Source organism: Rana temporaria, chromosome 7, assembly GCF_905171775.1.
Source record: "Rana temporaria chromosome 7, aRanTem1.1, whole genome shotgun sequence".
NCBI classification, from domain to species: domain Eukaryota; kingdom Metazoa; phylum Chordata; class Amphibia; order Anura; family Ranidae; genus Rana; species Rana temporaria.
The window spans coordinates 126,555,134-126,579,613 of record NC_053495.1 but is presented as its reverse complement, the minus strand read 5'-3'; the positions used below and the strand labels follow the sequence as shown (position 1 = coordinate 126,579,613).

The window sequence follows — 24,480 nt, the reverse complement described above, 5'->3', positions numbered from 1 at the left end:
TACAAATTGGTTAGTGTATCTAAATCTACTAGTCCATCTAACTCTCCCCTTCCCTCAGATTAACAATGCTGCAGTCTGCTGTGCCCCTGTGCCTCTTTTGCTCTAGCAAAGCGCGGTGACGTACAACACGTACGACAGCACTATAAAGGGGAAGTTCCATTCGGATGACGTCACCCTTTAGCTGATTTTGTGTTAGTAAAAGACGATTCGCGCTTTTCTGTCTGTTACAGCGTAATGAATGTGCTTACTCCATTACGAACGGTAGTTTTACCAGAAGGAGCGCTCCCAACTCCCCAAATAACTTGCTTCTGAGCATGTGTGGGTTTTTAACGTCGTTTTAGCCCACACACGATCTTTTTTTACAACCCGAAAAACTACATCGTTTAAAACGTCGTTAAAAAATGCAGCATGTTCGAATTTTTTGTCGTTTTTCAGAACCCGAAAAATGATGTGAAGCCCACACACGATCATTTTAAATGACATTTTTTAAAAACGTCGTTTTTTACATGCCAAAAAATGATTGCGTGTACGCGGCATGAGAAATTCTCACTTCCTGTTCTTCTGTCTGTAACTACACACAGTAATGTGAGGCTTTCTCCCTGGTGTGGAGAAAGCCTGTTGAGGGGGGAGGGGGCGAGCAGGAGTGTCAGGACGCCCACTAGCACACAGCTCCTTTCTCTATCTGCAAAGTAGAGAGCGTCCTGACTCTCCTGCTTGCCCCCTCAAGATGCTTTCTTCACACCAGGGAGAAAACCTTGCATTACGGTGTGTAGTTACAGACAGAAGAACAGGAAGTGAGGATTTCTCAGAAGAAATAAGGACATTTAAAAGCAAAATGGAAGGATGAGGTAAGTGAAGGAGGACTGCACTAAGGTAAAGGAAGCTATTTAGGTTTTTTTTTTTTACCTTTACAACCCCTTCAAGAATGGGGGCACTTTAATAGAGGAGGTGTGTTACTGGCCAGATTATCAGGTGAAAATAGAGTGAAAACAGCTTAAAAAATAGAAAACAAATGCAGCCATAACATCTAATTATTGGTAAGCTGCAATATATTACAACTTTGTTTTGGGTTTAATACTGCTTTAACTTGCCTGAATGCTTCTGCATTTGTGCAATGAATGTTTTATAAACAGACCCCTATGTGTCAATCAGCCCAGAAAGTGGAGGGCCGATTCATAATTTTTTTAACCTCCCTGGCGGTATGATTCTTTCAGAAAAAAGGTGCTGAAAGCGGTACCATTATTTGCAAGGAAATTTGGCGTTTAATACTGTAGGTCTGTAATTTTTAGGAATAACTCACTTAAATCTGACCAAACAAGAGTATTGTAGGGATCCCGGGTATGACATTTTTTTAAAAATAAAATTATAATATAATAAATAATTATAAATAATTATAACAAATAATAATATAATTATAATAAAAATTATTCAATAATGTAATCAACTCAAAATCACTGAAATTTGCGCAGTTGCAGAATTGTCGCTGTCATTACTTTTATTTTTTTATGACGAATTTCCCCACAAATCGCTATCGCACAATTCTGCAAGTGATTATAATTTATTATCGCTGTTTTCTAGCTGCTCTAAAACCATTTTTGACATAAAGGGACACTTTTGGTTGCTATGGACAATCTACAGTTTGCAGGCAGAAAGAACAGTTTTTATTATATAAAAGTACATGTAGGGCACTGGGCAGACCACTAGGGACAAGGGGGGGGGGTGTATTTTTCACATACAGTACTGTATACTGTATGTAATGTGTTTGTTTACTTTTTTGAATTTGGCGCCATTCTCCGCTCCCGTGCGTCGTAACGTCGCAGGGAACGGAGATCGGCGGCACAGGAGGACGCTGTGTGAATCGAGCGAGGTCCCGCTCGCTCACACAGCGCGGTGGCATCGCTGGATCCAGGGACAAGGTAAGTAAACACAGTCTGTGGATCCAGCAAAGCAAGCCCGAGTCTGACTCAGGGGGTTACCGATGGCAGCACAGAAATCTAACCCCGAGTAAGACTCGGGAACACCGCCAGGAGGGTTAATGAAACTGGAATTGGTGCTAAAAATTTTAACATGTGGATATTCCAATCTAGAACCTAAATGCTATATATGTAAATGCTGTTTGCATTTGACTAAAGGATTTTTTTAAACATTACTCAATGTTATGACTGAATACATGGAGGTTGATTCCTCCAATGCATTAAATAATCATGCAGTTTGTGAATCCCAGTTGCCTGGCCTCATGAATTGTAGAATTCTCCAAATTGGACAAATCTGTATGCACAAATTCAGAAGGTTAGCAATGTTACAATTGACAGGAAATCACAATTCACCAGACTTGTATCTTGATTCGCTCCTCTCTAATATAGACATATATTTGTTTACCGTATATACTCGAGTATAAGCCGACCAGCATATAAGCCGAGGCACCTAATGACCGTTTAACATGGGAGTCTATGGAAGGGGTGCCCCGCTTTGAAAAGTCGGACAACAAACTTTGCACACTTGTAGAGGAAGAGTGGGACTACATGTGTGCCAAGTTTGGCCGGTACCGGGTCCCCAAAGTCCGAAAGATGAGACGCAAAAAGGTGACTCGAGTATAAGCCGAGTGGGGCATTTTCAACAGAAAAAAATGTGCTGAAAAACTCGGCTAATACTGGAGTATATATGGTACATTTAAAGTAGCCTATTAGTCTTCATAGTTTAACATTTCTTCTATTAGTCTAGAATTCCAGATCTGTAAGTTATTGGGAGTATCACATACAGTTGAATGACAGCTGGTGTCCATAATCTGGTGAAGTAACGTATATGTTAATTTTTCAGTGTGAAGGTCAGATGTTAGGAAGAAATGTACATACAATCCAATAAAAGCACCAAACAAACGTCCAAGAGTCCAAGGTAATTTAGTGATAAAAACTGATTCACAGCAAATTACTTTGGACTCTTTATCATCATTTTATCATTAATTTACCTTGGACTCCTGGACATTGGATTGTATGTATGTGGATTCCCAACTATTGTTTTTTTCACTGTTCCTGAGATTAGCCCCCGTTTTATGGTGTGCTCAGCAACCCTTTAAATATCTGAATCCAGTGCCATGTTTCTTTTTATTTTAGGAAGAAATGTGATTGCCAAAGATCATTCCTAGCCAAAAAAGCAATGCCATAAATATGCACTGGTGCCTTTACGGGCACAGGAGACTTCTCCAGGACTGCAAATGCATTTTTTAAATTCTTTTTATTGAGTGTTTTTCATGATATATAAAATATAAAACACAGGTGGCAACAACAAACAGAGCCACACAACATTTAGGCAACGCAGGGCAATTGGAAGGACGAGCATCTAAAACATTGACTATTACTAACAGAGAACTACTAGCACTACCTTAACACTTGTCCAAAACCCACCACCATCCCCAATTCATCTCCCTTCACACTGAGTCCAACAATATACTTTACCAGGAGATATAAATAAACAAGAAAAATGTGCCCGATTTATATCAGGTTAACTTTAAGTAATGGTGTTTAGAATGCTAGATGGAGGATAAACAAAGCGTTCTGGCTGAATTCGGACCTGAAACTGACCAAAAGACTCACAGGGCTCCTGTGCAATTTCGCACCAGAGCCGCAGCGGAGATATGTGAAGCGGCTCTATAGAGAGCTGGTCAAAATCTCCTGCTATTGCGAATTGGATGCGGAGAATCCACATCAAATTCGCAATGGTGTGAACCCAGCCTTAAATGGATGCTTGTTCTTTAGTTTGAGGTTGCTGTCCAGTTCCAAAAACAGGAACAGATCTCTATGATGGACAAACCATTCTGCCATTTGTCATTTAGATGATCTGAGGGATACTATTTGGCAACAAACAGATTTATACATTGGAGAAGTGTATTGCTGTCTGGCCTGCAAGCTAAGGTATCTTTGCCAGCCTGGGTGTGGATGGGCTTTATTCTTGTGTATAATAGGAAAGCTAAAATGTTGGATGTTAATATGTATTTGGCAATCCAACTTTGTTACTGTATCCCTTTGCCTCTTTCCAGTGACTAATAACATGAAATCACTTTATCTCTCTCTTTACAGAGATGCGTCTTTCGGGAATTGCACATATAATCTTACCATCCTGGACTGTTTGCAGGGAATCCGCAAGGTAACATTTTTGGTTATGTGCTTACTTTAAAGCTTAATTTACATAATTAATATGCATCCACCGCACAAGGAACTTCATTTTATACAACATGTTAACGTACAGAGAACTCTAATGCAATGTTAGGTTTCTGGGTTAGATAACTACCCTGGTATCATTCAAATACATCTGGCTTGTGAAGAAGCCTGTAATGAGAGCACAGATGATGAATTTTGAATCACTGATCCAGAACAAGTATGTAGACAATGTTTTGGGATTTTTCTGTGACTTTCCTGGTGTGCATTTTACTGAGTCATTGACTCAGAAATCAGTATTGAAGTAGATCAACACATAACAACCTCTAGGTTTCCCTGAAGTCAAGTTTATTTCTGCTAATGACTTTGAAGCTAAAAAGAAACTTCCCCCTCCCCCCCTCTGTTTTTTTTACCCCCCTCTTACCTTTTTTGCTGGGCTGTTCTTCACTTAAATACTCACATGCTCAGCCAATACGATAAGGTTTCCTGCTGTGATCCGTCAATTCACTGCCACTGTCTGGCTTCCATGCTACCATCTTTTCTGATGTAATCGGAGGCCCTTCTGTCTCTTTTGGGTTCAGGCAGCTTGCTTTGATGACGAGTCGCTAGCTCTGCCCATTGTCCACTGTGTGTCCTTACTTCTGCAACCTCCTGGGATATGTAAAGGGCATATCCCAGGGGACTGCGGGAGCAGAGACACCTCATTATTGCCTAGGCAGTAGGTAAAGAAAGACTAAAAAACAAATGTATGTGTAAACAACCCTCCCAACATATATCTTTGTAAACCTGCTGACGGTTGCAGAGAGGAATAGAAGATTTTTGGAAGGTCCGTTTTATGCAGGCAAAGACTAATGGAGGGCAATATTTACATTTTCAACACAGATTTCTGAGGTCAAAGCTGAACCCGCTATCTTTGCCTACCCCATGCCCACCCATGTTGCAGTGTAGCACTTAGGGAAATGATTTGAGGGATGTGAGTGGATGTGGCAAAGCTTCGACAAAAAAAATTAAGAATATGTAAATCTAAACATTTCATTCCTGATATGTGCCTGCTGTACCATGTACTTGTATGAAAAAGTATCCTGTTACCTTTGTATTGCTTCCTTTGTGTAAGATCCTTGGTGTTCCTGCCAGTCCCTCTGCTTTCCTATTAAAAACTGACCACCCTAAGCAGGAGCACACAGTGTAGTCAGGTCTATAGCTATGCTGGAAGCTACTGTTTACAGAGATTATGGTGTTGTTTTACTAAAGGCAAATCCGTGTTGCACTAAATCTGAGGGGAAGATCTGAAATGAGGGGAAGCTCTGCTGATTTTACCATCCAATCATGTACAAGCAAAAATACTGTTTTTTATTTTCTTTGCATGTTCCCCTCGGATCTACAGCGACTGCACTTGTAGTGCAAAGTGGATTTATCTGTAGTAAATAAACCCCTATGTGATCACTTATAAAAAAGAGGGGAAACATTTTTTTATAATGTTTTTTTTTTTTTTGTATCAATACACAATTTTTTGTTTCTATTTTAAACTAAATTGGTTGTTTTACAAGGTGAGGGTTTACAATCACTTTAATCATCTTTTTGTTACCAATATTTATGTTACGTGAGGAACATAAAGGATCTGAAAAAAACTTACACACATGGGGAATAAAAAATTCCAAATTTTTATAGGACTATATAGTCTTTCAGAACTATAAGCACTGTAATAAACAGGAATGCCCTGAACATGGCTATACAACACTGGCTGATAAAACTAGAAAAATCAATTCTAACATTTAACTTTTGAACCTTATTTTTTATTGATGTCGTTAGCAAAGTATAACAAAGTACAGTTCACTTCTACCTGTAAACGTATCTGACTGCTTCTTGAAGTCTGCCTTTAAACGTATCTAAACCGAAAACAAAAAATGATAAAGTATATTGCAGCTTATCAGTCCTTAGATGTGGTGGCTGCACTTTAGTTTTAATTTGTCCAACATGGATAAAATGTTTGTACATTTCCAATTACCCAACCATGGTGTCAAACTCATATAAACATGCAGTTCCTTTAACATTCAAGCAATTTTGGCCATGCAAAGGATTGCCAGGATAAATAATACGAGGGAATTATGTGTGGTTTGTCACTGTGTTGCAGCTGAAACAGCTATTTTAATTTGGATTATGGCATTAGGATTGTTTGCTTAGCAACTGAGTGTGCCAAACTCTTGGAGAGTGTAGGATCCTATGATAACTAGACCAATACATGGACAAGCTGGGTGCTAAAGTTACAGGACAGATGTTTATGAACATGTAAATCATATGTACATCAACAGCACGCATCTTTCTTCATGTTTGATTTCACCATATAGACAACTGCAATATTTTGGGGACAACAGGTTCTCTTTCATGAAGGCAGCAGTGACCCAAATAAATCTTTGATAAATGACAGTCCAACGTTTCAACATCATCATATTGTTATTGTGGAGACATGGTTTGATATAACTTAGAAATAGGTTAGCTTATGGCTAGTTATATATACTGTACAAATTATATAATATATATACAGGGCCGCTGATAGGGGGGGACCACCAGTCCTCCTGTAGGGGGCCTGAGCACACAGGGGGGCCCAAACACCAGAGGGAAGGAGGGGGAATTACAGGATTCCCTGGTCGGCTCTCGGCAGCAGCTGAAAACCCTCCCACCGACTTTTAGCGGTTGCAGGGAGAGACACAGACATAACTGCTGACTTCCTTGTCCTGTTAAAAAAAATAACAAATTTAAACCCTGTATTGTTTTAAACCCCTGTAAAAAAAAATTGAAAATTGTATAAAAATAATTTGTAAAAATTGTAAAAAATTGTAAAAAATATATTAAATGTTTTTGTTCAAAAATTTTGAAAACTTTTTAAAAAAGGGCTAATTCGCACAGCTTCTCTGTTATTTTAGTATATTTATTGTGAAAAATATTTTTCTAACAGCAGCCCTGTATGTATATATATATATATATATATATATATAAAAATTGAAACACAAAATGTAAGTCCTGCTGAATAATAAGTACAATGTGAATTTTTTTTTAAATATGACATTTTTTTTAATGGAATTTTTTAATGGAAGCAAAAGGAAATTCTAGTAGATGAAATATGGATAAATCCACAGTAATAAATAACACATCAATGTAAAAGTATTTCTTCTTCAGTAATGTCCATTGTCAGGTGCGGGGTGTTGTACAATCTCAGCTAAATGTTCAGAATAAATGATTGGACCTAGAGTTTAGTTACTGAAAAATTATTATTATTATTATGTTTGCTCAGAATGTAAAAGTGTTGCACAGAGTGTTGCTACAGTACCTGAATTTGTCACACATATCGGAAATACTAACAAGACATTTGCATGGCTTTTACAATTTTAGGGCAATGCTCCAGAAAGGTGTTACAATTGTTTTATTGAATCACCCCCAGAAAGTCTTCAGAAAATGGCAAAAATCTATTTACAAAATAGGTTTTTGCACCATTTCACTAATTTTTATGGATATTATTTTTAATTGCCTAGAGCCTTCCTATAAAGTAATGAAACATCCAAAAAATGATCGTATAAGTTCATGCACGTTTAAAAGTAGCTGGTTGTCCTAGATTGCAAGTATTATCACTATCAGTATTATGTTATTAAATATATCCTGTTATGCTTTACCTGCAATTCAGTTAACTGTTATGTTTCAGACAGTACATGTACTGTACATTTACTGTAATGTGGGTGGCACAGTGGTGTAGTGGGTAGCACTCTTGTCTAGTAGTAAAAAGGATCACTGGTTTGACTCCCAACCATGACACTGCCTGCCTGGAGTTTGCATGTTCTCCCTGTGCCTGCGTGGGTTTCCTCTGGGTACTCTGGTTTCCTTCCACACTCCATAGACATGCTGGTAGGTTTATTGGCTTCTGTCTAAATTGGCCTTAGTATATGAATGTGAGTTAGGGACTTTAGATTGTAAGCTCCTTGAGGGTAGGGACCGATGTGAATGTACAATGTATATGTAAAAGCACTGTGTAAATTGACGGCGCTATATATGTACCTTAAAGGGGAGTTCCAGCCATTTGTATGTTTATTAAAAGTCAGCAGCAACAAAAAGTGTAGCTGCTGGCTTTTAATAAACAGGCACTTACCTGCTCCAGCGCTCCAGCGACGCGCCGGCCGGGGCTCCGCTCCTCTCCCCCCCTCCCCGGCCGGCGTCTTCATTTTCAGTGTGGGCACCCGGCCGTGACAGCTTTCGGCTTCACGGCCGGGCACCCACTGCGCATGCGCGAGCGGCACTGCGCATGCGCGAGCGGCGCGGCCTGGCGCCGCGTAATTGGCCAGGAGATCGCCTAGGACCTGTGACGTGTCCTAGGCGATCGCCTACAGCAGCCACTTCCTGAAGGCGATTAAGCTTAGTCGCCTACAGGAAGGAGGAAGTGGGACAGGAAGTCCCACTCGTGCTGAAGCCCCCACTCCCCCCCAAAAAAATTACATGCCAAATGTGGCATGTAAGGGGGAGAGGAGTGGGTTAAGAGGAAGTTCCAAATTTGGGTGGAACTCCTCTTTAAATAATAATAATAATAATGTACTGTGTAGTTAACTCATATATCAGACTGTTACAATCTCTAATGTACTGATTGCCACCCAGTGGACACAAGTGTTATTGCAAATCAACTTTTATTTTGTTTGATTAAAGGGGTTGTAAAGGTTTGTTTCTTATTTTCTAAATAGGTTCCTTCAAGCTAGTGCATTGTTGGTTCACTTACACTTTTCTTTCAATTTCCCTTCTAAAAGTTTTTTTTTTTGTCTGAATTTCTCACTTCCTGTTCCTCCTCAGTAAGCTGTTCAGTAAGCTTTTCTGGCTGACTAACCACCGCTCAGATGATGGGGGCAAAGCTTACTGAGGAGAAACAGGAAGTGAGAAATTCAGACAAAGAAAAAAAACTTTTAGAAGGGAAATCGAAGGAAAAGGTAAGTGAACCAACAATGCACTAGCTTAAAGGAACCTATTTAGAAAATAAAAAGCTAACCTTTACATAAAACTCCTTTAATTTTTTTTAAGTCAAACCTGAAAGAAAAATTGGGACTATCACTGCTGACCTCTTACACAGATTAGTTCTGACTTTTCTTTGCCGTTGCTAATATGATTACTACCAAGTTAGCAACTCAAAATACTAAAGCAGAACTTAAACCTAAAATGGGAAGTTCTGCTCTTCCTTTCCTCCCCTTCTCTAATACTGTTGGAGGTTTTCTGCTAGGTACCCGCTCCCACTTCTCATCTAGCCCCTCCACCCTTTCAGCCTCTTGGGACCCATCACAAGTCCAAGGAGGCTGATGGACCAATCCAAATGAGCTGGTTTCCCACAAGCAGGGTTGCAGCACCGGGGACTCAAAGATCAGGGGAAAACCAGCCAGGGTGGTGACAGCACTGGATTGTAGCTGCTGAATTTTAGTTATTTATTTAGAAAAGACTGTAGCTCTAAAAACAGCCAGGCAGCTGGAATTTTCAAAACATCAGCAACGGCATTACCCCCTTTTCTCTCATGATGAACCTACTTTAACCACTTAAGGACCGCCTAACGCCGATATACGTCGGCAGAATGGCACGGCTGGGCACAAGCTCCGTGGACCCGTGGACCCGATCGCCGCCGGAGTCCCGCGATCGGTCACTGGAGCTGAAGAACGGGGAGTGGAAGTTCTTCACAGTGGCGCTGTCATTGATCGTCTGTTCCCTGATATAGGGAAAGGCGATCAATGATGTCACACGTCCAGCCACGCCCACCTACAGTTAGAAACACATATGAGGTCACACTTAAAGCGGTTCTCCACCCTAAAGTGGAGTCCCGCTGATCGGAACCCTCCCCCCCCTCCGGTGTCACATTTGACACCTTTCAGGGGGGAGGGGGGTGCAGACACCTGTCTAAAGACAGGTATTTGCACCCACTTCCGGCCACACGCTACGGGCGAAAGACGGGCATTCCGTCACATCCCGTCTGTCGCCCGTTGTGTGCTGGGAACACTCGGCTCCCAGCACACAGCGTGTGAGCCAATCGGCGGGCGCAGCGCGACTTGCGCATGCGCCGTAGGGAACCGGGCAGTGAAGCCGCAGCGCTTCACTTCCTGGTTCCCTCAGCGTGGATGGAGGGGGGAGCAGCAGAGAGACGAGCGATCGCTCGTGCTCTGCTGCGATCAGCGCTGGACTCCAGGACAGGTAAGTGTCCTAATATTAAAAGTCAGCAGCTGCAGTATTTGTAGCTGCTGGCTTTTAATATTTTTTCCCCGTGGCACATCCGCTTTAACCCCCTTCAGCACCCCCTAGTGGTTAACTCCCAAGCTGAAATTGTCATTTTCACAGTAAACAATGCATTTTATAGCACTTTTCGCTGTGAAAATGACAATGGTCCCAAAAATGTGTCAAAATTGTCCAAAGTGTCCGCCATAATGTTGCAGTCTCGAAAAAAATGATCGCCGCCATTAGTAGTAAAAAAAAAAATTATTAATAAAAATGCAATAAAACTATCCCCTATGCCTATTTTATAAACACTATAAATTGTGCGCAAACCAATCGATAAACGCTTATTGCGATTTATTTTTTACCAAAAATAGGTAGAAGAATACGTATCGGCCTAAACTGAGGAAAAAAAATTTTTTTTTATATATTTTTGGGGGATATTTATTATAGCAAAAAGTAAAAAATATTGCATTTTTTTCAAAATTGTCGCTCTATTTTTGTTTATAGCGCAAAAAATAAAAACCGCAGAGGTGATCAAATACCACCAAAAGAAAGCTCTATTTGTGGGAAAAAACGGACGCCAATTTTGTTTGGGAGCCACGTTGCACGACCGCGCAATTGTCAGTTAAAGCGACGCAGTGCCGAATCGCAAAAAGGGGCCTGGTCCTTTACCTGCATATTGGTCCGGGTCCTAAGTGGTTAAATAACGATGCAAGTGTATTTCTATAGATATAGAAATTGTGGTCAGTATTGACTTTGCTTGTAGACTTTTATGTGTCCATGTTGGCTATTATAATTACAATTTAGTGCAATTCTTAGCATCTGTAAAAATGATTAGAGCGTTTATGTTTCTACGCCTCTACATAAGATGAGAGTCCTGACCTGCAATTCAGAATTAAAGTCAACGTAAATTTCTGACCCGACACTGAAAATCTTAAACTATATGTGTAGACATACCAGCCTATTGTACTATTTATATTTATATTCAAAAATTAGGAGTCAATAAATAGAAAAAATCCTATTTAGCATCTTGTCATGGATATCATATATTGTATATCTTTAAGTCTGATTAAAATAAACATTGGAAAACTGATCTCTCATTGTTCTGAATGCATTTTGCATGTGTTAATAAATAAATCTTAGCATCCCTCAATAACATAACTATAATATATAAAATGTATATCTGGATGTTCATTTTTGGTTTCTATTTCAGGCACTTCATCTTGGGTTCTTTAATTTTGAAAACTTTGATGTGGATGAATATGAACATTATGAGGTGGGTTAATCCCTTTACATCAAAAGAGTGGCATAATCAGTAGAGCATATGAATATAAAATATGAATGGACAAGAAAGAAAAACGATTACCCCCAGATGGGACTTTTAAGGCCAGACTCCAATGTATATATAAAATTTTTTAATTTATTAGATATTTGCACCAAGATGGGTAAACACTTAATTACAGAGTAATTCTGGATGTTGGATTACAGAAATCTTCTGGAACAGTCAGAAATTATGTATAATAAGAATAAAAAACATATAAGAAGTAGTGATAAAGTGACACCTGGGGCACACGTCCCATGTGTGAACCCAGGAGAAAATAGGAAACAACAAGAAAGTACTCAAATAAAACCTCGTGAAGATACAATACAATTAGATTAAAAAACACTCTGTAGAGAGTAGTAGAGAAATGCCCGACGCGTTTCTGGTCTATTGATGGAGCAACAGACCTTCATCAGGGGCCACAGGAGTGTGTGATTACAAGCTGTTTTTCTCTCTCGTTTGTGGTAAACCAGGGTTTGAAAATTGACCCTCAACTTGTCGGTTTAGGATATCCCCAGGGCCGACTTATGGGGTCTCATAAGTAAGAAAAGAGAAAGGGGAGGGATGGCTCCGATTGATCCCAAACACACGGTATCCCAAATGTAGGGCTTGTTAGGGCAATAGTGCAGCAGGTCAGGGGGTTTTCTGAGTCCAATGCGGACGATCCTCTTAGAGTTGCTAGGGGGAATCCCGAGCTCTATATGTAGAGAGGAACCTGGTGCCGAATGCCGTGATTGGGGTATTGTAATACCAGCGTTACTCCCTTCACCCTGCGAGCTGAAGGGAGTAACGCTGGTATTACAATACCCCAATCACGGCATTCGGCACCAGGTTCCTCTCTACATATAGAGCTCGGGATTCCCCCTAGCAACTCTAAGAGGATCGTCCGCATTGGACTCAGAAAACCCCCTGACCTGCTGCACTATTGCCCTAACAAGCCCTACATTTGGGATACCGTGTGTTTGGGATCAATCGGAGCCATCCCTCCCCTTTCTCTTTTCTTACTTATGAGACCCCATAAGTCGGCCCTGGGGATATCCTAAACCGACAAGTTGAGGGTCAATTTTCAAACCCTGGTTTACCACAAACGAGAGAGAAAAACAGCTTGTAATCACACACTCCTGTGGCCCCTGATGAAGGTCTGTTGCTCCATCAATAGACCAGAAACGCGTCGGGCATTTCTCTACTACTCTCTACAGAGTGTTTTTTAATCTAATTGTATTGTATCTTCACGAGGTTTTATTTGAGTACTTTCTTGTTGTTTCCTATTTTCTCCTGGGTTCACACATGGGACGTGTGCCCCAGGTGTCACTTTATCACTACTTCTTATATGTTTTTTATTCTTATTATACATAATTTCTGACTGTTCCAGAAGATTTCTGTAATCCAACATCCAGAATTACTCTGTAATTAAGTGTTTACCCATCTTGGTGCAAATATCTAATAAATTAAAAAATTTTATATATACATTGGAGTCTGGCCTTAAAAGTCCCATCTGGGGGTAATCGTTTTTCTTTCTTGTCTAAACTACCAGGGATGTGGCCAGTCCCCACTTCCAGGAACATATGAACCCTTCTCCTTCTTTATATATTTGCATAAAATATGAATGAGTTTTGTAGAAATTAAAAGGACAGTTATCATTTGGGCCACTAGATGGCAATATGCAGCTTGTTACAGGATTTATTTTGCTGTTCACAGAGGGTAGAAAATGGGGATTTCAATTGGATTGTTCCAGGAAAGTTTTTGGCGTTCAGCGGTCCTCATCCGAAAAGCAAAATTGAAAATGGTAACTATGAACTTTTAACATTTTTATAACATTTAAATCTAAGTGAAACTATAGCATTGTTTAAACCTCCCTTGTGTTGTTCTGCATATACATTGATTTACGCTTGCTTCTTTCAAGTGGTATTTTATTATCTTTTTTTCCCAGTTTACTAATAAAATTGTTACAAATTAGTTGTTTTGTATGAGGTTGGTGCAGAGCATGCAGTCAGTGTTGCCCAGTAAAAGGCGGCAGTAGCAGGAGATTGCTGATTGTGTAGCTTAGACTGCTGTTTCTAATCTAAACAATCAGCAATTAAAATAATGTATAATCCAAACGTTTTAGCTGTCACACATATTAAACAAGGGAACATTTTGGTTTTTAATTGGAATTCCACTTTAACCTGCTGTACACAAATAAAATTTACGTCCTTTTTCCCCACACAAATGGAGCTTTCTTTTGGTGGTATTTGATCACCTCTGCGGTTTTTATTTTTTGCGCTATAAACAAAAGAGCGACAATTTTGAAAAAAAACACAGCGGGGGTTATTTACTAAAGGCGAATCCACGTTGCACAACAAGTGCAAAGTGCACTTGAAATTGCACTGAAAGTGCACTTGGAAGTGCAGTCGCTGTAAATCTGAGGGGTAGATCTGAAATGAGGGGAAGCTCTGCTGCTTTTATTATCCAATCATGTGCAAGCTAAAATGCTGTTTATTTTCCTTGCATGTCCCCCTCGGAACTACAGCGACTGCATTTCCAAGTGCAATTTCAAGTGCACTTTACACTTGTAGTTTGCACTTGTACTGCAAAGTGGATTTGCCTTTTGTAAATAATCCCCAATATGTTTTACTTTTTGCTATAATAAATATCCCAATAAAAAAAAAAAAAAAAAAAAAAAAATATTCTTCTACATATTTTTGGTAAAAAAAATTGCTATAATCGTATATTGATTGGTTTGCGCAAAAGTTATAGCGTCCACAAAATAGGGGATAGATTTATGGCATTTTTATTATATTTTTTTTACTAGTAATGGCGCTGATCAGCGATTTTTATTGGGACAGCGTTATTGTGGCGGACAGATCGGACACTTTTGACACATATTTGGGACCAGTGACAATTATACAGCACTAATTACTGTATAGATGTCACTGGCAGTGAAGGGGTTAACACTAGGGGGCAATCAAGGGGTTAACTGTGTTCCCTAGTGTGTGTTCTAACTGTGGGGGGGGGGGTGGGACTGACTAGAAGAGATGACAGATGGGTGTTCATACTTTGTATGGACACACGATCAGTCTCCTCTCCCCTGAGAGAACCAGGATCTGTGTGTTTACACACAGATCCCGATTCTCGCTCTGTCACGAGCGATCACGGGTGCCTTGCAGTCATCCCGCCTGCCGGGCGCTCACATCGGCTTCAGCAGTGAGTCATGGGCGTGCAAACCCCCTAGTGGCCAAAAGGTGAAGCGATGTAAGGTAACGTTGTTTCGCCCAGGGGAGCCAACCTGCCGCAGTAAAATTGCAGCGGCTGGTCCAGGAAGAGGTTAAGCACTAGAAATGCCAATCGAAGCAGCTATCACTAATTAAAATGGTTATCTAAAGCCCCATACACACTATTAGATTTTCTGCATTTTTTTGTCTTCAGATTTATCAAAACCATGTAGTGCAAGGTCCTGCCTGATTGCAAACAAATTAAAACTCTTAAGGGTTGACCTCATATTATATAGTTTTGGTGAATCTGAAGACAAAAATCTGCAGAAGATCGAATAGTGTGTATGGGGTCTTATTACAGTCTTGTAAACACTGTTGATTTTGGTCTGCTTTTGCTTCAGAAAGTATATCACATTATTGCTTTCTTGGTGCTTCGCAGCATCTCCAAAGCCTCCACAGATGTCTATCACAGTCCTCCCTAAACACACCTGCAGTGGTAGAGGGGCGCTTCAGAGTTAGCTTTGCTAAAGAAATAGAAAACAAACGCACACAAGGCATTTGCCAAGCTCCATTAAAGCTTCAAAAAGTATCACAAAAGCCTTAAAAGCATATTAGAAAATGCATGGTAAAGCTGTAGGCCCTTAGTGGAAGTGTTTTATTAACCACTTCAGCCCCGAAGGTTTTACCCCCTTAATGACCAGGCCATTTTTTGCGATACGGCACTGCGTTGCCTTAACTGACAATTGCACGGTTGTGCAACGCTGTACCCAAACTTCATGTCCTTTTTTCCCTCACAAATAGAGCTTTATTTTGGAGCTATTTGATCACATTTGCGATTTTTATTTTTTGCGCTATAAAAAAAAAAGAGCCACAATTTAAAAATATATATATATTTTTTACTTTCTGCTATACAGTAATACACACCAAAAAAAAAATATATAAAAAAAATAATTTACTTATCAGTTTAGGTCAATATATATTCTTTTACATATTTTTGATTAAAAAAAAATCACAATCCATGTATATTTATTGGTTTGCGCAAATGTTATCGCGTCTACAAACTATGGGAAAGGTTTATGGACTTTTTATTATGTTTTTACTGTAATGACGGTGATCGCGCCCACAGTGTCACATGCACAGACCGCTGTATGGGTACGGCGGATTGCACTATCGATACTGTGATTTCTGTGAAAGATAATAAATACCTACAGTCAGGTCCATAAATATTGGGACATCGACACAATTCTAGACTTTTTGGCTCTATACACCACTACAATGGATTTGAAATGAAAACAATTTACATTCAAATCAGGTGAAAGGTGTAGGAATTATAACAGTTTGTATATATGCCTCCCACTTTTTAAGGGACCAAAAGTAATGGGGCAATTGGCTGCTCAGCTGTTTCATGGCCAGGTGTGTGTTATTCCTTTATTATACCATTTACAAGGAACAGATAAAAGGTCCAGAGTTAATTTCAAGTGTGCTATTTGCATTTGAAATCTGTTGCTGTCAACTCTCAATATGAGATCCAAAGAGCTGTCACTATCAGTGAAACAAGCCATCATTAGGCTGAAAAAACAAAACAAACCCATCAGAGAGATAGCAAAAACATTAGGTGTGGCCAAGTCAACTGTTTGGAACATCCTTAAAAAGAAAGAATGCATCGGTGAGCCCACCAAAAGACCCGGAAGACCACAGAAAACAACTGTGGTGGATGACCGAAGAATTCTTTCCCTGGTGAAGAAAACACCCCTCACAACTTTTGGCCAAATCAAGAACACTCTCCAGGAGGTAGGTGTATGTGTGTCACAGTCAACAATCAAGAAAAGACTTCACCAGAGTGAATAAAGAGGGTTCACTACAAGATGTAAACCATTTGTGAGCCTCAAAAACAGGAAGGCCAGATTAGAGTTTACCAAACAACATCTAAAAAAGCCTTCACAGTTCTGGAACAACATCCTATGGACAGAGGAGACCAAGATCAACTTGTACCAGAGTGATGGGAAGAGAAGAGTATGGAGAAGGAAAGCAACTGCTCATGATCCAAAGCATACCACCTCATCAGTGAAGCATGGTGGTGGTAATGTCATGGTGTGGGCATGTATGGCTGCCAATGGAACTGGTTTTCTTGTATTTATTGATGACGTGACTGCTGACAAAAGCGGCAGGATGAATTCTGAAGTGTTTCGGGCAATATTACTATTGGCTCATATTCAGCCAAATGTTTCAGAACTCATTGGACGGCGCTTCACAGTGCAGATGGACAATGACCTGAAGCATACTGCGAAAGCAACCAAAGAGTTTTTTAAGGGAAAGAAGTGGAATGTTATGCAATGGCCAAGTCAATCACCTGACCTGAATCCAATTGAGCATGCATTTCACTTGCTAAAGACAAAACTGAAGGGAAAATGCCCCAAGAACAAGCAGGAACTGAAGATAGTTGCAGTAGAGGCCTGGCAAAGCATCACCAGGGATGAAACCCAGCGTCTGGTGATGTCATTGCGTTCCAGACTTTAGGCTGTAATTGACTGCAAAGGATTTGCAACCAAGTATTAAAAAGTGAAAGTTTGATTTATGATTGTTAATCTGTCCCATTACTTTTGGTCCCTTAAAAAGTGGGAGGCACATATACAAACTGTTGTAATTCCTTCACCGTTCACCTGATTTGGATGTAAATACCCTCAAATTAAAGCTGAAAGTCTGCAGTTAAAGCAGATCTTGTTCGTTTAATTTCAAATCCATTGTGGTGGTGTATAGAGCCAAAAGGAATACGAATTGTGTCGATGTCCCAATATTAATGGACCTGACTGTAAAAGTGTTGTACATACACATTGCCTAGCATATATAGTTACATAGTTAGTTAGTCAGGTTTAAAAAAGACACAAGTCCATCCAGTTCAACCACAAAAAATAAACAAACAAAATAAAAAACACAGTACAATCCCATACACCCAACTCCATACCCACAGTTGATCCAGAGGAAGGCAAAAAACCCCAGCAGAGCATGATCCAATTTGCTACAGCAGGGGAAAAAATTCCTTCCTGATCCCCTGGGAGGCAATGGGATTTACCCTGGATCAACTTTACCTACAAATCAACTTTACCTACAAAAATATGCATGTAACGTGTGACAATCTATCTGATGATAAGTCAATCATACCAGATAACACCGGTCTTGTCTTCCTGCACAGGCTGAGCATTATGAACAAAATCTGTTGTCATCTTGGATAGCGCCATTATTTTTTATTTAGCTTATTTAGCTTTTTTATCATGATATCACACCGTTTTCTTTTTTATTATGTTGTAATACCTGTTTATTTGTAAAATGTATAAATATGTTTACACAACTGCATAAAAAATACAAAACCCCAAAAAGTTACTAATTCCCGAAAATATCAATATTTCTCCGAAGGTTACCCACTGCATGCCCCAGAAGCCTACTTCCCATATTTCCGGAAACAGAATGTCACCACAATCATTCGGCTCAATAAGAAGATTTATGATGCTAGACGGTTTACAGACGCTGGATTCGACCATTATGATCTGTTCTTTGTGGATGGGAGCACACCTAGTGATGGCATAGTGCGCAGGTTCCTGAACTTGTGTGAGAATACAGACGGGGCTATTGCCGTTCACTGCAAAGGTAAGTCCAAAAATGGTTAATTTCTGTATGGCGGTGGTTGATTCGGCACCATGACAGTCTCTGTGCTTTGTACAGTCTCTATATGGCATAAGAAATGAGAGTCTTTGCGGGAGTTAACTATCCTTACCACTTACACCTCGTTTAACAAATATTTGGCATACCAACGCTGCTGCCTGCTGTTCATTTATAGCAATCACGAGATTTTAGTTAAAGCCTCGCTACTTCATAGATTTTTAGTTTTTTTAATTGGAAAAATTTGCCTTTATTAGATGGCAAAACAAAAACTGTACAGCAGCCAAGGAAATACAGCATTACACTATGCAGATCACAGAGATAAATGCAAGTATACTATAGGAACATAATGGCAAATAGTTCTATGCAGTATTCATTTTGACATTATCTAGTTGTAGTCATGGGCCCGGATTCACATACATCGGAGCATATTTATGCCGCCGTAGCGTATATATTTTACGCTACGCCGGCGCAGCGCACAGATGCAAGCATAGTATTCACAAAGCACTCGCCCCCAGTTGCTCTCAAATCTACGCTGGGTTTCCTCAGCATAAGCCAGCGTAGGTGGAAGTGGGCGTGAGCCATGCTAATGAGGCGTGACCCCATGTAAATGAAGGACTGAGCGTCATAAAGTTATGAATAACGTACGGCGCATGCGCCGTCCCGTAGACGCATCCCAGTGCGCATGCTCAGAATCACGTCGAAACAACTGCCTAAGATACGTCGAATCACTGCCTATGACGTGTACGTAATCTACGCCTAGCCCTATTCACGTACTACATAAACGACGTAAAATACGACGGCTGTGTTCCCTGGTCCATACCTTTGCATGACTTGCGCCTCCTATATGGGGAATAACTTTACGCCGGACGTACGACTTACGCAAACCGCGTATATTATGCGCCGGGCGCAACTACGTTCGTGAATCGGCGTATCTCCCTCATTTGCATATGTACATAGAAAATGCCCTCGGGGGTAAATATGCGCCCACGATACGACGGCGTAGGCAAGTTACGTCGGTCGTAGGAAGCCTATTTTTAGGCGTATCTCGGATTGTGGGCACGGCGCACAGATACGACGGCGCATAGATAGACTTACACGGCATATCTCGAGATACATCGATGCAAGTGCTTTGTGAATCCGGGCCATAGTCTTTTGACTAAAATGCCATTTTATAGTTTTTGTCATATTTTAGTCATCTGGATTGTTTTAGTTGTATTTTAGTAGACTAAAATATACTAAAATATTTTAGATAACGATATCAATACTGGTTCTATAAAAGTAAACCAGAAAATATACCTAAACAAGGCTGTAACTAAGAAAACCTTGAGTTAGGCTTTGGATACAGCCTAAAGTAACAAGGAACATAAACCACTAAATATGTGGCTACTGTTACACAACAAAGCTGATGAATGTTAAAGTTTGATGGTAAAGGTTAGAGTGCTGTGTGATTTCATCCTTCTACCTTACACATGTAACTTCTACCGCACATTGCGAGGAGCGTGTGGAATTTCTTCTTTACTAGTTGTCTGGGGGAGTTTAGTCATGGAGCTATATATTTTTTTTAATCTTAAAAATGTGAAATTCAGACTATACCACAACAGTATATATAATAATATAATAAAGCATAATAATAATATAATTATTGAGCCTAATAATAATGTAATAATAATATAATAATAGAGCATAATAATAATAATATCATAATAGAGCATATTTAAAGCAACAGTAGGCAATATCCTTATTCGCCTAAAATAATCCATACAAATCATTACTTAATTACTTAACACCTTTAGTGTTGATGGAGGAATTCCTCTCAGGAAACCATTGTGCCACTGGGAGAACACAGTGATTACTGCTAGCGGCTATAATAGCCACTAGCAATACTCACATGTAAAATCTGACAGGCTGGATGTACACAAGCTAATCGATCAATCAACTTGGGTACAAAATCTCGACCGGTCCTTGCTGAACCATCCAAGTTTTCAACTGTCTATGGCCAGCCTAAAGCGGAGTTCCACCCAAAAGTGAAACTTCCGCTCATCATTCCCCCCCGTCCGGTGCCACAATTGCCACCTTTCAGGTGTGAGGGGGGACATAGGGCCAGATTCACATAGAATCCGGCTGCGCTGCGGCGGCGTAACGTATTCCATTTACGTTACACCGCCGCAAGTTTACAGCGTAAGTGCTTGATTCACAAAGCACTTACCTGTAAACTTGCGGCGGCGTAGCGTAAATCCGCACGGCGCAAGCCCGCCTAATTCAAATGGGGCGGGCACCATTTAAATTAGGCGCGTTCCCGCGCCGAACGTACTGCGCATGCTCCGTCTCTAAAATTACCCGACGCGCATTGCACTAAATGACGTCGCAAGGACGTCCTTGGTTTCGACGTTAACGTCAATGGCGTCCAGCGCCATTCACGGACGACTTACGCAAACGACGTGAATTTTCAAATTTCGACGCGGGAACGACGGCCATACTTAACATTGGCTAGACCACCTAGAGGGCAGCCTTAGTTTTACGCTGCGTATATCGACGGAAACAACGTAAATTTAGAGCGACGGGAAAATCGTACGTTTGTGAATCGGCGTAACTAGTCATTTGGATATTCTACGCCGACCGCAATGGAATCACCACCTAGCGGCCGGCCTAGAATTGCAGCCAAAGATCCGACGGTGTAAGTCAATTACAGATAGCGCTGATTATCAACTAGTGCAAGGTGAGTACAATAAAATCAAAATAAACATATTCAATAGTGTAAAATATAAGTATAGGAAACAACAACACTATGTCAATATTGCCTATCTACATGAAAGTGAGTCCATAATGGGTTAACTGGACTAGACCCATATGCAGCCCTGCAGGAAATCAGCTGATGTCTCCTTCTCACTGCTTCAGCATAGATAGAATAGATCTTCCCAAAGATTCCAGCCAGAAACTCCACATATAAGTAATAAAAGAGAAGAACAAGAGGACGTATCGTCACTCGTCACGTGACTTAGTCATGGGTTGCAACCCATGACTAAGTCACGTGACGAGTGACGATACGCGTGGGGGAGGAGCCTATGTGACGGGACACGATCCGAGTGAGGAGACCATCACACTGAGCGGCAACCAGATTCAGAGCCTGTGTTAATCGGCGGATTTGTGAGTTCACACACCGTCGGTGTAGTCCTTGTCTCCCCTCCTTGTTTCCAACAATATTGCACTAGGAGGCTTGTCCTCTTGTTCTTCTCTTTTATTACTTATATGTGGAGTTTCTGGCTGGAATCTTTGGGAAGATCTATCCTATCTATGCTGAAGCAGTGAGAAGGAGACATCAGCTGATTTCCTGCAGGGCTGCATATGGGTCTAGTCCAGTTAACCCATTATGGACTCACTTTCATGTAGATAGGCAATATTGACATAGTGTTGTTGTTTCCTATACTTATATTTTACACTATTGAATATGTTTATTTTGATTTTATTGTACTCACCTTGCACTAGTTGATAATCAGCGCTATCTATACTCAATTCATTAATATCTTTGTTTGGTTCACTTTTTTTGATACGCAGCTTTTATCATTTGTTGTTTTTTGCTGGGTTTTTTCCTATTTTGGTTTTATTTGGTAGCGCATTAGTACCACTCTTTTTATGTAAGTCAATTACACATGTCGGATCTTTGTGAGAACTATGCGTAACCTGATTCTATGAATCAGGCGCATAGTTACGACGGGCGGATCTCAGAGATACGACGGAGTATCAGGAGATACGTCGTCGTATCTCTTTTGTGAATCTGGCCCAGGATACCTATCTTTGACAGGTATACTTTCCCACTTCCGGAAGCCTCAGTCACGGGTATTGATGTCACCACTGGGGCTCCCTCCTCCTCCCCCGGCCGCCGTGCCAGTAGGAGAGAGGAACGGGCCTCGCGCATGAGCAGTAGGGTTCCCAGCCTGAAGCCAAAGACAATGGCAGCACCTGACAGCTGATGAAAACATCAGCTGTGGTGCCGACATCGCTGGACTCCAGGACAGGTAAATGTCCTATTGTTAAAAGCCAGCAGCTGCAGTATGTGTAGTTGCTGGTTTTAATTTTTGTTTTTTGGGTGGACCTCTGCTTTAAAGCGGTGGTTCACCCTAAAAAAAATTTTTTTCTAGCATGCCATCCAGCACTAGCGCGAGCTACAGTATGCCTTTATTTTATTTTTTGGCGCCGTACTCACAGTTTATTCCCGTAGTTAAGTTTCAGACTCCCCGCGGGGAATGGGCGTTCCTATGCAGAGGGAAGATGATTGACGGCCGGCTATGGCGCGTCACGCTTCCCGAAAATAGCCGAAATAGGACTTGGCTCTTCACGGCGCCTGCGCAGTCAGCTCCTAGTCTGTGCGCAGGCGCCGTATAGCGCCGTGAAGAGCCGAGTCCTACTCCGGCTATTTTCGGAAAGCGTGACGCGCCATAGCCGGCCGTCAATCATGTTCCCTCTGCATAGGAACGCCCATTCCCCGCGGGGAGTCTGAAACTTAACTACGGGATTAAACTGTGAGTACGGCGCAAAAAAATAAAAATAAAGGCATACTGTAGCTCACGCTAGTATGCTGGATTTCATGGTAGAAACTTGTTTTTTAGGGTGAACCACCGCTTTAAGAGCATAGAGATTATTTTTTTGTTAAAATAACATACTAACTAGAACTCTTTTTTTACACCAGAGTTTAGTGGCACTTTAATTAAACAAGAAAGCAAAACCACTGAATACGTGGGTACCGTTGCACAACAAAGCAGATAAAAGTGAAATTATTTATAAAGATTGTACTGTGTGGTTTCATCCTTTTGTTTACACATATACGCCTGCTGCACATTATAAGGAACATGTGGGATTTTCCTTGACTTGGTTTATGGGAAACGTTATAGATATAATTTTTTATCTTTCTAAAAAATAGTAAAACCAGACTATATTAAAATACTGATGCATTTAAAGGGGTTGTAAATGTACATTTTTTTTCCCTTACTGGCCATAAGACATACAACATTATCTATCTATCTATCTATCTATCTATCTATCTATCTATCTATCTATCTATCTATCTATCTATCTATCTATCTATCTATCTATCTAGCAAGGAGCACATGAAAGGGTGACGCATGTCAAACAAAACCAAAGACAATTCCCAGCTCAACTTACCAACCAGTCTACAACCAACCAATATATCCTCTGTAACAGTATGCTTTAAAGTGGTTGTAAACATTTACAACTACTTTAACCTACAGGTAAGCCTAGATTAAGGCTTACCTGTAGGTGCTCGAAATATCTCCTAAACCTCCACGGTTTGAGATATTCACTATAATCATGGGCGCCGCTGTCTACGACGCATGCACCGTAGACAAGCGGTGCAGGCGCACTGTAGTGTGCCATTCCTCATTGAGGCTGCGCCGTCACTGCCGGCTCTGGCGTGCATGCGTGGGAGTGACGTCATCGTGGCTCCGGCCAGTCAGAGAGCCGGAGCCAGGATATGCAGAAGTAACCCCCGGGCAAGATGTCGGCTCTCTGGGCATTGGAAGAGGATGGCTGCGGGGGCTTCAATCGGAGGTGAGTATTACATAATGAGCTAGTATGCCATGCATACTAGCTCATTATGCCTTTGTCTTGCATGTGGTGTTTTTTCCTTTTTTTTCCCTGGGTTTACTTCCTCTTTAAAAACAGGGGTTTAGTTTGCACACATTTGCAAATACATGTGTAAGCTGCAGAGCCACTTTAGGGCCCCCAGTATCATCTGCAGTCCTAACTCAAAATTTTGAGAGCTTCCACAGTGGAAGCACCGGCATTATAAGGGATAGACAGAGAGCAGGTGAGCCTGGAAGGAGCCCACCCCTCTTTAAAGGCACAGTGGGTGCACTGGACACCCAGAATATAGCCCAATGTCCAGTGCGTCCCCTTACCATTATTCCAACAGTACAAACAAGCCAGC

The 24,480-nt window shown here is 40.8% G+C and overlaps 1 protein-coding gene across 3 annotated transcripts in view; it reads left to right on the top strand.

Annotated features, from left to right (window-relative positions):
* The window catches only part of CDC14A (cell division cycle 14A), a 168,718-nt gene that overhangs the window by 98,990 nt on the left and 45,248 nt on the right, over positions 1-24,480 (top strand). For all 3 annotated transcript variants that reach the window (XM_040359941.1, XM_040359940.1, XM_040359939.1), the window contains 4 exons: positions 4,074-4,140; positions 11,584-11,646; positions 13,390-13,477; positions 18,294-18,524. In XM_040359941.1, the coding sequence (XP_040215875.1) occupies positions 4,074-4,140; positions 11,584-11,646; positions 13,390-13,477; positions 18,294-18,524 (449 nt within the window). The remainder of the gene's footprint in view (positions 1-4,073; positions 4,141-11,583; positions 11,647-13,389; positions 13,478-18,293; positions 18,525-24,480) is intronic.